The sequence below is a fragment of the Toxorhynchites rutilus genome, chromosome 3 (genome assembly GCF_029784135.1).
Source record: "Toxorhynchites rutilus septentrionalis strain SRP chromosome 3, ASM2978413v1, whole genome shotgun sequence".
In the NCBI taxonomy this organism is placed as follows: domain Eukaryota; kingdom Metazoa; phylum Arthropoda; class Insecta; order Diptera; family Culicidae; genus Toxorhynchites; species Toxorhynchites rutilus.
This window is the reverse complement of record NC_073746.1, coordinates 133,041,373-133,058,481: the sequence shown is the minus strand read 5'-3', so window position 1 is coordinate 133,058,481 and position 17,109 is coordinate 133,041,373. Positions and strand designations below refer to the sequence as shown.

The 17,109-nt window shown below is 39.5% G+C and overlaps 1 protein-coding gene across 4 annotated transcripts in view; it reads left to right on the top strand.

Annotated features, from left to right (window-relative positions):
• Positions 1–14,505, top strand: part of LOC129776785 (protein dissatisfaction) — a 63,680-nt gene extending 49,175 nt beyond the window's left edge. For 3 of the 4 annotated variants that reach the window (XM_055782634.1, XM_055782633.1, XM_055782635.1), the window contains exons 4-7: positions 489–1,255; positions 1,319–1,417; positions 1,493–1,715; positions 13,205–14,505. In XM_055782634.1, coding sequence (XP_055638609.1) covers positions 489–1,255; positions 1,319–1,417; positions 1,493–1,715; positions 13,205–13,509 — 1,394 coding nt within the window. In that variant the 3' untranslated portion in view covers positions 13,510–14,505. Of the gene's footprint in view, positions 1–488; positions 1,256–1,318; positions 1,418–1,492; positions 1,716–10,283; positions 10,381–13,204 lie in introns of those variants that run through there. The other variant, XM_055782636.1, reaches the window with a different exon arrangement.
• Positions 14,506–17,109: the final 2,604 nt, after the last annotated feature.

Sequence of the window (17,109 nt, the reverse complement as noted above, 5' to 3'; positions counted from 1 at the left end):
CTATGATACTTTATCGATATTTTCTTTCAACCTAAAAAATATCGAACATAATTCTCCCTTAAAATTGATTCAGCTTCTTGCGATTTCTACCAGGGGAACCGAATCTACGTACAGAAATATGCCACCATTATTTCATAATAAATATGTAAAGTAAAAGCTGCAAAGTTTCACACATCACAATTAATGGAATCACACTCTGGTGGTTGTTACTCTTCCCTCCATTCCGAAATTGCCCTCCGGCATCAACATCGAAAATCATTATAATGCTTCTTTAATCGACTCTCCGTCGGATCCGTGCATCAACCCTTACCGACAGATTGAAGTTCTCTGCATCTGACACCCAATTGGATAGATTGCATGCTGGAAGTGTGATGCTATTTGCCTCGGGTGTAAAATTTCATCGACCACGAAATGAGAGTGCCGATATTTATCAACATTTCTTCGAAAAAAATTCCTGTAAATAATAAGAACTCTGTAAACTTTTTCAGCTGTCCAGCACGAACGTGGTCCGCGGAAGCCAAAGCTGCAGCACCTTCAACCGAACGGAGCTCATGCGCATCACCTGACGGGGCCGTTTGTGAGCACTTCCTCCTACAATCACGTTCATCACTTTTCCAATATTCACCACTCAGTCATGCAGCAAGGTTCTCTGCTTCACCACCCTCAGCCCCTATCGTTTGCTCCACTAGGCCACCACATGCCACCCACACTGTTGCCGCCTGTGAAAATGGAACAGAACAAGTTCGAATTCCCCCATGCAAACAACCCTCAAATTCCGGCCAATCTGCTACATAGCGTTAAGTTAGAGCAAACGAAACTTGCGCCGTTCGACTTTTCGCCAAGCCAACGGTTCTACAAACCATTCGAGCAGCTCCCACCGTCGCCCACGAATTCCAAGAGTTCCATCAGCGTCGATTCGCCCTCTGAAAGCCTCACTAGCCCCCAGCCATCCACCGTGGACTGTGGATCGAGTGTTCTCAGTCCGACTCCCATCAACGCAAGCAACCTCAGCCTGCCCTCGCCCCTTTCCCAAACCGGAGTGCTAGACATCCTCATGAGCTCCGACAAATGTCAGGAATTCATCCAGTATCAAATGCATAACAACAACCTGGCGTTCCAAAATTTTACCTCTCCAGAAGGTGGTGGACAGGGGCCAGTACCACCACCACAGCCTCCACCTCCGCTGATACCACATTCGGAAACGCTACCCCCGGACAGCCCTGGATTACGGCTACCAACGTGGGAGGTTTTACAGGTATGTTAATAATTGCAACGTAATGTGGTGCCGTAATATGGAAATCGAAATTTTTTATCGCAGGAAACCACCGCGCGCTTGTTGTTCATGTCGGTTCGATGGGTCCGTTGTTTGATTCCATTTCAAACATTGTCCAAAACTGATCAGCATCTTCTGCTACAGGTACTGTCGGCTTAACGATCCAATTGCCATTACAATTACATATTTTCTCTCCATTTTCCATTCATTTCTCAAAAGGAATCCTGGAAAGAACTATTTCTGCTCAATTTCGCACAGTGGAGCGTCCCGTGGGATCTCAGCGCATTGCTGGAAAGCCCGCAGGTGAGGGATCGCTTGCCCCAGGATCCTGCCACCCAGATGGAGATGAAAACGATGCAGGAAATTTTGTGCCGCTTTCGGCAGATCTCTCCGGATCTGAGTGAGTTGGGCTGCATGAAGGCGGTGATACTGTTCTCTCCAGGTGAGTTAAGCTCTCGTTTATTTATATAAGAACCATGAGAAAGTTCTTTCTTATTCAAATTTTTTAGTGAAAATTATCCTTTCTTTAAAAACTCGCAGAGAACATGTACTGAAACAGTTGTACTTCACTTGGCACTATTTTTTCCATTTTTTGACAACATGAAGAAACGATTACTTCTAAGAGTCTAAAGCGATCTTTGCGTGTTGTTTTTCGACGGAATACCGTTGCCGTAAGCTCAGCAATAATTTTGTTTGCAAGAGAATTTACCGCAAATGCCATTTCTACATACATAAATACATAAAACTGAATATTTTTTACCAAAACACACACTGTTTACACTTCAGAGAGATTTTTTTTATCCAAAATATATATTTTTATTAAGGCTCATATGGCGTCAACCTGACGGGGCCGGGAGTTCAATATTTCGACAATGTTTGCCTTATAGCTATGTTAGTAATATGTAACCGATTACTCGCGGTTGGCTCGAGGTTAGTATTACAAGTGTTTTCGTAATTGTGATGTTGCTGTCTTCAATGATCTGTACCTGTGCCCGACACGGGATACTTCCTATTGGGATGCAGCTGACCATTAATCAGCAACGCCCCCCTAGTCTGTACCCCATATCTAGCGTGGTGCGTCTTCTCGAGGAATCCAGGATAGAATGGTCACTAGCCGGCGCAATCATCAGCTCGTGTAGAGTTGTCATGAGCGGTACAACCTTTGGCTTTTGTTGAATCATCAGTGGACTGCACAACCTTTGGCCCGTGTATCTGTAAAGAGTGTGTGTATGTATTGCCGCGACTAAGTAAAAGTTTATAGATCGAACAGGAGGGATACGAAACAGGGACACAACGAAGGAAAAATCATTAAACGTTGACATCGGCGTTCCTGAGGAACACGTATAGATGAAGCAGAAGATCAGGATCACGGCTACCTAAGATATCCCGGACGGGGATATCCGATTGTCTGCCTTTTGCTCTCAGTGCTCTAGAGAGCTGAGAGCGAGCAGCATGGAACCGGATACACGACCAGACAATATGCTCGATGTCGTGGTAGCCATCGCCACAATCACAAAGATTGTTTGCTGCGAGCCCAATTCGATAGAGATGCGCGTTTAGGTTGTAGTGATTGGACATAAGCCGAGATATCACGCGAATGAAATCACGACCGACATTCAATCCCTTAAACCAAGCTTTCGTCGAAACCTTAGGGATAATCGTGTGTAACCAACGACCGAACTCATCTTCACTCCACATGCGCTGCCAACTAACGAGTGTGTCCTGACGAGGAATGTGAAAAAATTCGTTATAAGTAATTTGCCTTTCAAAAAGTGTGCCTTCTAAAGCGCCCACCTTAGCTAGCGAGTCCGCTTTCTCATTCCCCGGAATCGAGCAATGAGAGGGAACCCATGCTAAGGTAATCTTGAATAATTTTTCGACCAAAACACTCAATAGATGTCTTATTCTTGTTAGGAAATAAGATGAGCGTTTATCAACTTTCATTGAGCGGATTGCCTCTATTGAGCTGAGACTGTCTGAAAAAATAAAATAGTGGTCGATGGGCAATGTTTCAATGATCCCTAATGCGTAATATATCGCACCCAGTTCAGCGACATACACGGAACAAGGATCTTTGAGTTTGAAAGAGGCACTGGAATTTTCATTGAAGATGCCGAAGCCAGTGGACCCGTTTATGTATGAACCGTCAGTAAAGAACATTTTATCAGATCTTACTTTCCCATATTCTGCCGAAAATATCGGCGGAATATAATCGGAGCGTAGATGATCTGGGATTCCATGGATTTTTTGTCGCATGGACAGATCAAAAATGACAGAGGAATTGCAAAAGTATGGGAAGCAAACTTGGTTGGAGATGCCTGGTGAAGGGTGCACGTCGTGGGTAAGGTACTCATGGTATAAAGACATAAAACTTGACTGAGGAATCAGTTGGAGTAGATTTTCGAAGTTATCAATCACCAATGGATTTATGATCTTGCAACGGATGAGAAATCTGTAGGATAATTCTGTGAACCGAAGAGTAAGCGGGGGTACTCCTGCCAAAACTTCGAGACTCATCGTATGTGTCGAATGCAAACACCCCATGGCTATACGCAGGCAACGATATTGTATTCTCTCCAGCTTGAGAATATGAATCCTGGCAGCTGATCGGAAGCAAAAACTGCCATATTCTAACACTGATAATATCGTTGTTTTGTATAACTGAATGAGGTCTCCTGGATGGGCACCCCACCATGTTCCGGTTATTGTTTGGAGAAAATTGATTCTTTGCTGGCATTTCTGTTTCAAATACGCAATGTGTATTCCCCAGGTACATTTAGAGTCAAAATATACTCCAAGGTATTTGAAAAACATCGAGTGCTTGATCGTTTTGCCGGATAGGTGAAGCTGGAATTGGGCGGGTTCGTGCTTCCTAGAAAAAAGGACCATTTCAGTTTTCTCCGTAGAGAATTCGATACCCAGCTTGAGAGCCCACGTGAACAGGTTGTTCAGGGTATCTTGCAAGGAATTTTGCAGAACGGCGGGATTAGTACCCGTGATGGAAATAACTCCATCGTCTGCAAGTTGTCTCAACGTGCAATCTCTAGTTAGACAATCATCTATATCATTGACGTAAAAACTGTACAAGAGGGGGCTTAGGCAGGAGCCTTGTGGGAGGCCCATAAAACTGTAACGAGAAGATTTCAAGCTGCCATGATTGAAAAACATGTGCTTTTCTGAGAGTAAATTGTACAGGAAATTATTCAGAATTGGTGAAAGTCCACGATTATGAAGTTTCTCTGAGAGAATTTCCATGGAAACTGAATCAAATGCCCCTTTGATATCGAGAAAAACGGAAGCCATTTGTTCTTTGCGAGCAAATGCGATTTGGATTTCAGAAGATAGCAGCGCGAGACAATCGTTCGTCACTTTACCTCGGCGGAAGCCAAACTGCGTATTTGACAGCAAATTGTTCGTTTCAACCCACTTGTCCAAACGAAGTAGAATCATTTTCTCTAACAATTTACGAATACAGGATAACATTGCAATCGGCCTATACGAATTGTGATCGCAAGCCGGCTTGTTGGGTTTTCGTATGGCTATCACTCTCACTTGTCTCCAGTCATGCGGGACTATATTCAGCTCCAGAAACTTGTTGAACAAGTTCAGCAAACGATGTTTTGCCAAGTCGGGAAGATTCTTCAATAAGTTGAATTTAATCTTGTCCGACCCCGGAGCTGAATTGTTACATGAGAGAAGTGCAATTGAGAATTCTACCATCGAAAAATTCTCATAATCGCAATGGAGCGGAATGTCGCGTACGACGTTTTGTGCAGGAACGGAATCGGGACAAACCTTTCTTGCAAATTTGAAAATCCAACGGTCAGAGTATTCCTCACTTTCATTTGTATGGTTCCGGCCACGCATTCTCCTAGCCGTATTCCAAAGAGTGCTCATAGCTGTCTCCCTTGACAAACCATTGACGAACTTCCGCCAATATCCACGCTTTTTTGCTTTCATCAGACCTTTTAGTTTGGCTTCTAGAGCTTGGTACTTTCGAAACCATTCCACTAATCCAGTTTTCCTGAATTTTTTGAAAGCGGATGATTTTTCAAGGTAGACCTTTGAGCACTCCTTGTCCCACCAAAGTGATGGAGGACGACGTCGGAAAGTGGTAGCAGGAACACGTTTCTTTTGAGCTTGAAGTGCGCTTTCGTAAATCAAACTCGATATAAAGTTATACTCTTCGAGTGGAGGAAGTTCATGCATTGAAACAAGTGCTTCAGATATTATTTCTGCAAATTTTCTCCAGTCAATATTTTTCGTGAGGTCATACGCAATATCGACTGACTCACGAGAACCTGATTCATTGGCGATCGATAAAATTATTGGCAGGTGATCACTACCGTGGGGATCTTGGATTACCTTCCACGTGCAATCCAGGGATAATGAAGAAGAGCAAAGTGATATGTCTAGCATACTTGCCCGTGCAGGAGGGTTGGCTATCCTAGTTGCTTCCCCTGTATTTAAAACTGTCATGTTGAAGTTGTCGCACAGATCATAAATCAACGTGGCACGGCTGTCATCATAGTGTGACCCCCATGCTGTTCCATGGGAGTTGAGGTCACCTAAGATTAGCCGCGGCTCCGGCAATGCCGCGATGATATCAAAAAACTGATGGCGGCCGACCATGGTTCTTGGAGGAATATATATCGAGGCAATGCAGAAGTCTTTTCCATTGATTTGTGTCTGGCAAGCGACAACTTCAATGCCTATCATCGATGGGAGAGTGACTCTATAGAAGGAGTGACATTTTTTGATCCCCAATAGTACGCCACCAAACGAGTCATTTCGATCGAGGCGAATAATGTTGAAATCGTGGAAATTCAGCTCGTCGGCTGAAGAAAGCCATGTTTCACAGAGGGAAAATACATCACAGTTAGAACTATGAACTAAAAATTTGAATTGATCTAGTTTAGGGATGATGCTTCTGCAAATTCCACTGTATTACAGTGGTCAAATCCTTGACCTCTTGCACTGAATCAGGCATCGAGGGAAATGAACGCTGCTAAAAAACCACATTTTTCTTTCAAAAATGTTCTCACAATCGGAAGCAAACATAATACTATGCTTTTAAGAGGGTCATTTATATTTAGAGCATTTAAAATGTTGTCCACCAGGTCAGAAAGCGCAAGCAAACCAGATTGTGGCTGTTGCCTCGACCGCGAAAATGGAACAGACCGGGTGGGTGCTGCTCCGGGAAGTGTTGGTGTGTGGAAGAACAGCTTAAACCAGGAGGTACTTGCTTCGGTCTATTCTCAGCACGTTCAATTCGAGTTTTCATTCCAACTTGGGAAGTTTCGGTCGTCTTTCTGGGGAGTGAAGGAAAAGAAGTAATTTTTCTTTTCCTGACGGCACCCTGCGATGTACCGGAACTTCCTGCATTGGGAGCGTCAGCAACAGGCTCGTCGTTCTGCAGAATGGAGTAGGGATTGTCCTGAGTCGTTGGAACGGAACTCTTAAGCATTTCTGCATAAGTCCGCTTGGAACGTTCCTTTAAGGAACGCTTGATTTTTTCCCCTCGTTGTTTGTACACCGGGCATTGAATAATATCATGAGGAGTCCCGCCGCAATGAAGATACTTGTGCTCTTTCGCGCAAGGATTCTCATCATGGCTCTCTCCACAATCTGCGCAACGTTTTTTATTGCAACAATAGGCGGCCGTGTGACCGAGTTGCATACATTTGTTGCATTTCATTACCCGGGGTACAAACAACCGAACAGGTAAACGAAGTGCACCTATTGCAACGTAGTTTGGAAGGGCGGAACCCTCAAAAGTCACACGAAAAGAGTTTGTCCGATTGAGAACCCTTTTGTCATTTTTTTGTGACACAGATTTCAGTCGATCGCATGCAAGAATCTTCACAGTTTTTAGTGAAGAGTTCTTGAAGCGACCGACACCATCGATAATCTCTTTTCGAGTCAAACCCTTTTCGGTTATTACGCCGTCTATTTCGACGTTGCAACAGGGCACGTATACGCGATACTCAATCGCAAAGAGGTCGCAGCGCGTGATTTCGTTCGCTTGGGTCCTGCTTGAGACGACAACTCGTAGTTTGTCTGGCCCCATCCGTGTAATCTCGGTAACTGCAGAAAACTTCTGAGTAAGTTCCTTCGAGATACGAATGACATTGAGAGGTTTAGATTTTCGTCTAAAGTATACAATGAATGGGCCTTTGGAGCCTTCATGGTATTCTTTTGGACGAAAATCCTGTTTTTCGTCAATGTCCTCATCTTCGGAACTTCCAGCTTCATATACAGAAGTTTCTTCCTCAACTTCAGCTTCATCTTCCTGCTCTTCAGGAGGAGGATCGGTATCGGAAATATTCAATAGCGTCGATGGGGGATCCTTCCCGCCCTCAGCCATATCAAAAAAATCGGTCAACTGTTCGATATGAACAGAATATAATGATAATCAAAATAAATAAATAAGTGAAAAAAATATTTTTTATAGGGTTATGATGCGAATATTGAATTCAATTTATTTTATGTTAAATAAAATGATAAAATGAAAAAAAATTCCAATAAAAGTTCAACGGTATATTAGAAATAATGATCACCCCTAATGCCAACGTTTGCCGATTTGGTTAACACAAAGTTGAACAATGGTGTAAATCGTGCACAGAAGGTAGAAGGAATGATAGGGAAACAAAAGAAAAATAAATTTCTACTTGCCGCGGCTGTGTGGCGTGTGTGATGAATGTGTCTGATTTGGATCCTCAGCGCGCACCACTTTAAACTTCGCTCCACTCGCAAGCGCAACCGGTGAAAAAGAACACTATTATTCGATATGAAAAAAACACCTTTGTTGGATCGATTAAAAACTTGTCCGATCTGCTTGCGAGTTGTCGAACCAATAAATCTCTATGTACTTCAGAGAGATGATAAGCATGGATTTTACCGCTTTATTATAATACTTACCCAAAATGTCATCGAAACGTAAACCGTTGAAAAAAAGCGAGAACTTATTGGAGGTCCCAATAACCAATACTTGTGAATTCCTTCAATAGTGTTGATATATTAACACAAAAGTACAATAATTCAGAATGATTTTCGTCCAAAATGATCGAATCGACTTCAGAAAAACAACATTGAAACTCATTTTACCTAATAATACTTGAAACATACTTTGTTTTACCTTGATTGCGTTCTGATGCCTCCAACTCAAAAAGGCGAAATGTGGAGGCGATCTGGCGTAGTGGTAACATCCATACTTCTCACGATTCACAAGTACAATTCTCACTCCAGACATTCTTCCAAAATGGAAGCTAAAAGTGACGAGCCAGCCAAAAGTATTGAAAGTCACTATAATACAGAATAAAAAAAAGCGAATGAACTATAAAGCAAAGAGTGAAGTGAGTTCAGGTCAATCACGGAGAGCAACTACGAATTGTACAGTCTACCCAAGCTCAAGCTCAAGCTCTTAAAAGCAAAGAGTGAAGTGAAGTTCAACTGAAATTTTATTTTATTTTATATATTTATTTTATTGGTTTCTGGTATTGCTTCTTGTTTTTTCGTCTGCCTCTGAAACTCGTACTGCGAATAACATTCAAAAATATTCTTGTAGAAACATTCCGAAATATAATTACAGGATCTTGGTTTATGATGTCAAAAAATATTTTAAGCACCTCTTTAAGGAACCGACTACTCGCAGTGCTATCACATTTTCTCGTGCTGCATTTCAACGCGATAAAATTTAGAACAAATTTTTATATACCATATTGAAAATCCAGAAATGTTTAAAAAAAACAAAATAACTTCTAGATGTTCATTGAATGGGAGGCGATCTGGCGTAGTGGTAACATCCATACCTCTCACGCAGAGATCACGAGTTCAATTCTCACTCCCGACATTCTTCCAAAAATGGAAGTAAAAGTGACGAACCAGCCGAAATGTGTTTGAAAGTCACTATAATAAATAAAAAAAAAAAAAAAAAAAATGTTCATTGAAGATTTAAAAAAATTGGCACCATCACCTTTTTCCCCGGAGTCAACGGCGTCGACCAGATTCTCTATGGAGCACTATTTTCGATGATCATTCTTATGGCATTCGTGCTACAATCCCGCCCGATGTAACTTTCGTACCTGGTCAACCTTACTATTTCAACATTTTCATACTTCGTACCGCTCGTGCAGCAGCCAAGTATTGATCACCAAAGTTTTACTTGAAGTTATCGCCAATCGGCTTTCTTCAGCGACCATGATTCGTGTCCGTTGAAGCATTAACAGTGTTTCGGATTATCGCATGAATAAAAAAAATACTATTTTCGGATGACAATGGAAAAAAATTATGAAGAAAAAAATGTTTTTTTAATAATTCGTTTATCGAGTTCAGAAGGGTGACATATTATCTTCAGGAAAAAAAAATGGATATAAAGAGATTGTAACAATGTTGATGTTTACACCGAATTTCTATCTTATATTCTATTCTTATATCTATTATGTACTAGCTGACCCGGCAAACTTCGTTCCGCACAAAATTTATTTCAAGTCCTATAAGGTACGACGGGGAATGGTTTCGAAGTTCAACTTGAAAGCTATCTTAAAAAATCACTAAATCACTAAATTGAAATCTGTAGCATATACAAGGTATGACAGATGACTTTCAATTACTTAGGAATTAATATACGAAGCAATAACATCAAGAATACTATTTCATACGATTTAATATCAGAGTAGAACCACTCAAAACGGTGACTAATGAGATCAATGGGATCCTTCAAATACTACGTAACGCACTTAGCAAGGAGGGGATACCTTGGGGAAGCTTGTTTAGAAATAAATACAACTCAATCTAAACATTTTTATGCAAATGACCATTTTTTACATGTTATGTAGTGAAGAGGGAGTCTAAAATAGTGAAAAATTGCGTTACGTAATATTTGAACGATCCCTAGTTGCAAAATTAACAAATTTGACTTGTATCATGTCTGTGTATTCATAAATCATGTAATGAGGAACGAAATATGTATGATTGTTATTTTTTAATTTATCATCATTCATTCACACAGCAATCACCGACAAATAACGTCCGGGATCTGCAGCAATGTTTAAAAAATAGTCGATTTTTACTGGTTTCAACATACCTCTGGGTTGAAAAAACATGGGGTAAGTTAAAATGATCAGAGCTATACGGAAAAAGATTTTTCAGTTTAGTTTTCAAAACCCACTTGATTATCACTGTTTGATTATCTGACGTAGAACTCTGGCGATCTTTTTGAAAAAAATATGTTTTCGGATCGATTGACTCAGCGCGCAATAATGATTGTCTTGATTTCTCAAACGAGGAAAAGTAAACAAAGGCGCGGATTGCGTTAAGGCATTCGAATATTCTGATAGTTGCTGTCATAAGGTGGGTTGAAAGATAATGTTTACTATATATATTTTCATCACGTCAATCCATCATTCCTAGTAAAATTTATGATTTCCGTTTTAACTCACTCCGAATTTCAACTTGCCCCGGTGTACCTTAGTCAAATTTCTTTAAAACTTTTATCTTTATCTTATTCATACGAAATAATTACCAATTCAAAAGTTTTGCAATGGTTAAGTGAGTAAACTTGACTCGTGTTGTATTTTTCTACGAGAATCAAATTAATTTTGACGGACTAGATTGTTGCAATTGCTACTGGTATAATTTAGATCAAACCAGTGAAGTCAAAGCGGTACTTCACGGGAGGAAGTTTCTTGGTGTGGGTGTTTTTCTTACCATTGTTTCATCATAAATCGAATGAATTCCGGAATTGTATCCGAAGCTTCTGGAGTACGTTCTAATAGGTCGATCGGCGAAAACGACGTGAATGACATCATCGTTTTTCAGCAAAGCAAAGCATTTACCCACGACTACAAGTAGTCGAAAGCTTGATTTGCCAAGAAAAATATCCCGCTACTGGACTGACCAGTCTGTAATCCTAATTGCAATCCAATCGAAAATCTCTGGAGGAGACCCAAAAAACAAAGCCTGTGCAAAATTTCAGCTCAATCGTACGTGATTTAGGGGCGCCTCAAAGCACTCAAAGTTCTATTTTTTTGACCCTCGAAAATCTCTTTTTTTGTCAAAAATTGTCTTTTTGGCACTCGGTAACGTTTCCGTCTGAAAATTCAATTATCGAAAAAAAATTCGACATAACAACAAATCTCGATGTTTCGTGCAATTTAAAGACACTTGGCTTCAATTATTTTTTTTTAAGATTCCGATTTCATGTACTCCTTCTTGGGTGATCGTTTGGTTTTCGAAAAACTCAAATTTCGACGACACTTGAAAATAAAGTTCTGTAGGGCTAATATTTAGCATATGATATTTTACCGCGTGAATCAACATTTCACAAGAATTCCCATATGAAAAATCGAGATGGCAATTTTCATTGGCACCCTAAACAATACGTTTTGCCTCGTATTCCGAAAAAAAACCTAGTCCCAGGGTGTCGATTTTCGACAAAAAAATTTCGAGTTGGCAGTAAATCTCGACGGTTTGTGCAATTTGAAAACATTTGGGTTAGGATACATAAAATCTGATCATATATATTTTATATATTCATTTTATTTATTCATTCAATTTAATCTACAAATGGATTTTTTGTTAATCTCATTGATCTTCTTTAAGATATGAAAACAATAAGTGAAGAAAGCAAAAGAACCATTTATTAAACTTTACAGAGCAAAAAGTCAAATAAAAAACCATATGATTTTGACAAAATTACAAGCCAAGCAGATATCAAAACTTAACTGGTCAATCGTCGGTATAACTCAGAGATATATATACAAATATAACGGCATAAAAAAAAATATCCCGCGGAAATCTCAAATCCGCGTTAATTTTTGAACAGACCTCGTATAACAAATTTGGGATTTTTATAACTGATCAAGTCGGATTTTCGTCTTGGGTATCCCACATTTATGCTCTTCTATCCGCACCCAAAAAGTAATTTTCAAAGCAGTGGTAGATCTATAATACTTATGTTCATGCTCCTTAGCTGTATAAATATTCCATATTATTCACCGCTCAAAAGTCAGGGATAAAGAACCTTCATGTGAAAGTCCCTTACAAACAACAACACCTTTTCAGCTTCTACGAGGGTCATTCAAAAAATAAGTTTCAGTGCCTCAGAAATCGCGGAAAAATGAAGTTAGGATAAAAAACAAGGTGATTTTCGTAATCTATGTTTTATTTTCTATTTTTCTACATAATCGCCGTAACGTTCGAGGCATTTTTCATAGCGTGGCACGAGTTCCATTCCGAGCGCGAAGTGCGTTGCGTACAACTTGCGTCACGAATTTCTTCAGTGTTATCGAATCGTTGACTGCCGAACGCCTGTTTCATCACAGTACTATTGTGAAGTTTTGGACCGATTAAGAACCGCGATTAAGAACAAATGGCCAGGTTTATGGACGAAAGAAGTGTTCCTCATCCACGGTGAAGCGCGACCCCATTCTGCTCGCGTAACTCAAGAGCAATTAAAAAATTTAAATGGACTATGTTCGAGCATCCTCCTTACTTCCCAGACCTCGCCCCTAGCGACTCTCACTTATTCCCGGTGATGAAACAGGCGTTCAAAAAGTTGGACGCTACGCACTTCGCGCTCGGAATAGAAAAACTCGTGCCACGCTATGAAAAATGCCTCGAACGTTACGGCGATTATGTAGAAAAATAGAAAATAAAACGTAGATTACGAAAATCACCTTCTTTTTTGTCCTAACTTTATTTTTCCGCAATATCTGAGGCACTGAAACATATTTTTTGAACCCTCGTAGATTAAAATTGGCAAATTCTTGCAACTTTCACTGCAGTCCTTTATTGCAATGTTGTTTGGTGTCTCGATTTGTACAAACTCTAATTTTCTCATTAGAAATAGCTCTTGTTCTCTGTTGAGTCTTGTAAAAAAACAACTAATTGTCAACGACCGATACCAATTGCATTTTTTTCCCCCCACAGAAACATCCGAGCTCTGCGATGTTCAACCTGTGGAGATGCTGCAAGATCAAGCACAGTGCGTTCTGTCGGAACACGTTCGAGTGCGCTATCCACGTCAACCGACCCGTTTCGGACGACTGCTGCTACTGCTGCCCCTGCTGCGGACAATCCGTTCAACGACCATCGAGACACTTTTCTTCAAAGAAACAATAGGTACCGTACCCATTTCCCGCTTGCTAATCGATATGTACCAGATGGAAAAGTACACTGAACTGGAACCAAGCACAACCGGCACCAATAGCAATACTTCCCCCATGAAGCCTTAGAACGAGAAGCAGCTAAGACGAAATGGAAACGGCTTCATCTCCACGGGACACAATTCGGGCCATGCTACTCAAACAAATTTTTAATTTGTAAAAACATCCCACAAATATGTTTTCCCATCAATCGTTCGCCCCAACTGCAACTGTTGGCGCCTTCCCGACATGTGTTTCTCCTGCATAGGTGAAATGGTAACAGACGAAGATAAAAAAAAAGCTCAACATGTTCAAGGGAGCGACGGAAAAATGTTTTCTCGAAACGCCCCAGGATATTTGAGTTTTATCCCACTGAGTCTGGTGGAGAATCTCCTCGCCTCGTCGAAGCGATGAAGCGTCACATTCCTTTGTCTGTAACTTTGCGGGTGAAAACAGCACCACCTTTGCCACACAACATTACAACAGTCTCAAAATCAAATCCTGGAGATACGACCACCGATAGACATACAGACGGTTCGGTTGCTCGGCATCCGAGATGGGGGAAACTGTGGTCAGACTTACTGCTGTTCCCCGGATGATACGTTTTTTATTCCCTCCAACACACGACCGCTGAGTTTGTTTGGCAAGAAAGCAATTCGCCTTCGCCGCTATTATTTTTCAATTTACAAAACAATCTAATCTTTGCTTTTTATCGTGCACATAGGGAGGAGTTGTAATTGTAGAATAACAATTAATCATTCTGCCTTCCAAAGACAGAAACCAAATCGTAGAAAACAAATACGTATTATCTAACGATGCGATTTTTATAGTGATGCCCGTCTAGTCAAGCGTTCCTAAGGAGGATAACACGATAAAACCAAATATTACAGATAATTGCGAATTTAAAATAGAAGGTGAACTATGAAATTGCAAGTTTGTTGACGATGTAGTGAATTTATATTATGGCAATATTTATCCTGCAGATATCGGAATAATTTAATCACTGCACAATAATCAAAATACTCATGTATTGTAAAAAGCTATCAATTACCGAGAATAAAAGTTATAAATTAATTGAATAACGAATCAATTGTGTTCAATTTCTCATATCACAGCTACTACGAAGCCGACGAAATACACATTTATATCACAGTCCGATCAGTTTACGATTTAACCCTTTATAAGGCCGTGGCAACTATATTGCCAACCACAAAAAATATTTTTCTTCGTACTTGGAATATTATTTCAGTATTTTGCTTAACCAAAGACTTCTAAAAAAGGTATCTGGCCTTACTCCAATTTTTTAGGGCTGCTAAAAGTGTATCTTGGGAGTCATTTTTATATTTAAAAAAAAACGCGATTTTGGAGCGACGACAAAAAATTGTGTTTAAACTTGTTGAAAATGCAACGAGTTGATGAGTTTTTCACTGGATCTACTGTGGAAGATCATGTTTTTTTTCATTAAAATAAATGAGGCAGCTCTTTGAAACAGTTGTCGTCAGGATCTGGTAAGTAAGACAGCCAAAGGGCTGCTATGAAGTGTAAAACCGATTTGAGAGGGCTGTTCTACATTTCTCAAAATTGCATTCAGCCATACTGCTGTTCTACGTACAGGTTTCCAATGTTCCAAAATCAGCAACTGAGAAAAACGCAATCAATGTTGTCTCGCATATTTGTCTACCAAAAGCTTTAAGCATTTCAATTTAGCAATATACCGGGTTTCTAGAAGCACTATACTATTGTTTAATGAAATGTGATGAGATCCCCTCACTGAGTCAATCAAGTTTGATTACGGTTTTGAAAATTCATGGTGGGACTGTTATGCCTAGAATATCAACATGGAATAATTGAGCTTGATGTTGTTTTTTTAAAAGTTGGAAATAAACTATATGTTTTTTTGTGTTTTTCCGAAAAATAAAGTTTTCTGAAGAAAAGTGAAAATCGTCAAAAAGTAACATGGGACAACTATGCGTAGAACGGCAGCATAACAAAAAGTAATGCATTTTCAAATCAATTGATTTTAATTTATTAAAATATTATCTTGTCAAAACAGCAAAAGTGATTCAGTATATATACTATTTATGAAACTATGAAAGAGCCGTTACAAAAAACTAATGTATTGTGTAATGATATTTTGTTAATAGACGAATTTCATACCAACTCGTCTCAGGAGTTGGCAGCACTATCTAAGATAGCAGTGAAACGTTGTGGATGTAAAGACATGAGACTTTCAATCAACTTTGCGTACTTGAAATCTTTAACCCTCCTCTACTCGCGCATTGGTCTGTCAGACCGAGAAATCGATCTGGCGTAGTGGTAACATCCATGCCTCTCACGCTAAAGGTCACGAGTTCAATTCTCACTCCCGACATTCTTCCAAAAATGGAAGTAAAAAGTGACGAACCAGCCAAATGAGTTGAAAATCACTATAATACAGATATAAAAAAAAAATCAATAATTCGTTCCTTTCTCAGAAAATATCAACACTACGACTTTGCGATTCTCCCTAGCTTCGTTATTCGTCGTTCGTCATCGTTTAGCGTATCGCATGTGTTGGTACCAAAGGGACGTGTGCCACTTTTTTCACACTTTCGGTCTGACACACCGACGCGAGTATAGGAGTAACTTTTTTTGGACAAGTGCCTTTTTTCATATTCTAGAATGTTGTTTAATGATATGTATAAATTATTGTTAGTAGCGTGAAATATTTATTGAATATAATGTATAAGATCATTACCGGACTATTCTTATTTGATTTCAGTCCCTTTCGTAACTGGATTGAACGGATCCATATATTAACTATTATACGTTCATACGTTCAGAAGCAAAATATAAATGTTTGACTTTCGTATAGTTATTCTCTAAATATAATGGTCATACATATACACACTTGTGAAAGAATTTCACTTGTGGAAGGATTGTAAACAGTAAACTATAAACTAATTGATGGCTTATGGTAATTTTGAACAGTTACAGTTTCGGAGATATTTTTTATAATGGACAATATCGACAAGAAAACAAAAAAAGAAAAGGAAGTTCCTAGAAATCCTTTTATATCATCTTTTTATACCCCATCTAAAAAAAAGGCATTATATCTTAGTTTACCATGAACACAAAGACAAAGAATATTAGAAATGTGCAATCTTTATATTCTAGAACCATTATCATCTGGTAATTATCTAGAAGGGCATTATACATTCTTCTCTTCAATAAAAGACCCGAAAAACACGCAACAACTGCATGAAATGTAAACAATATGTTTGTTTCGAGCATGCAGTTATGCTATGGTCTGATTTTTACTCCAATGTAACCACAACCGATTAATACGTTTGAATGTTATTTTATAGCCCTTTATGCTTCCATGAATTATATTCAGTTGCTTACTTTAGATTAATAACAGTGAAAAATTCGAATTTCGTTTTTTGTGTTGGAGTATCAAAATTACTCTGTTTTGAGCAGGCTGAATTTGATGACTTCTTCTTCTTCTTCAGTGGCACTAACGTTCCTAGAGGAACTTCGCCGTCTCAACGTAGTATTATTTGCGTCATTTTTATTAGTACTTAGTTGAGATTTCTATGCCAAATAACACGCCTTGAATGCATTCTGAGTGGCAAGCTCTAGAATACGCGTGATTGATGACTATTAAAACATAATAAACACGAAGAAAACATATTTTTTTGAGTTTTTTCT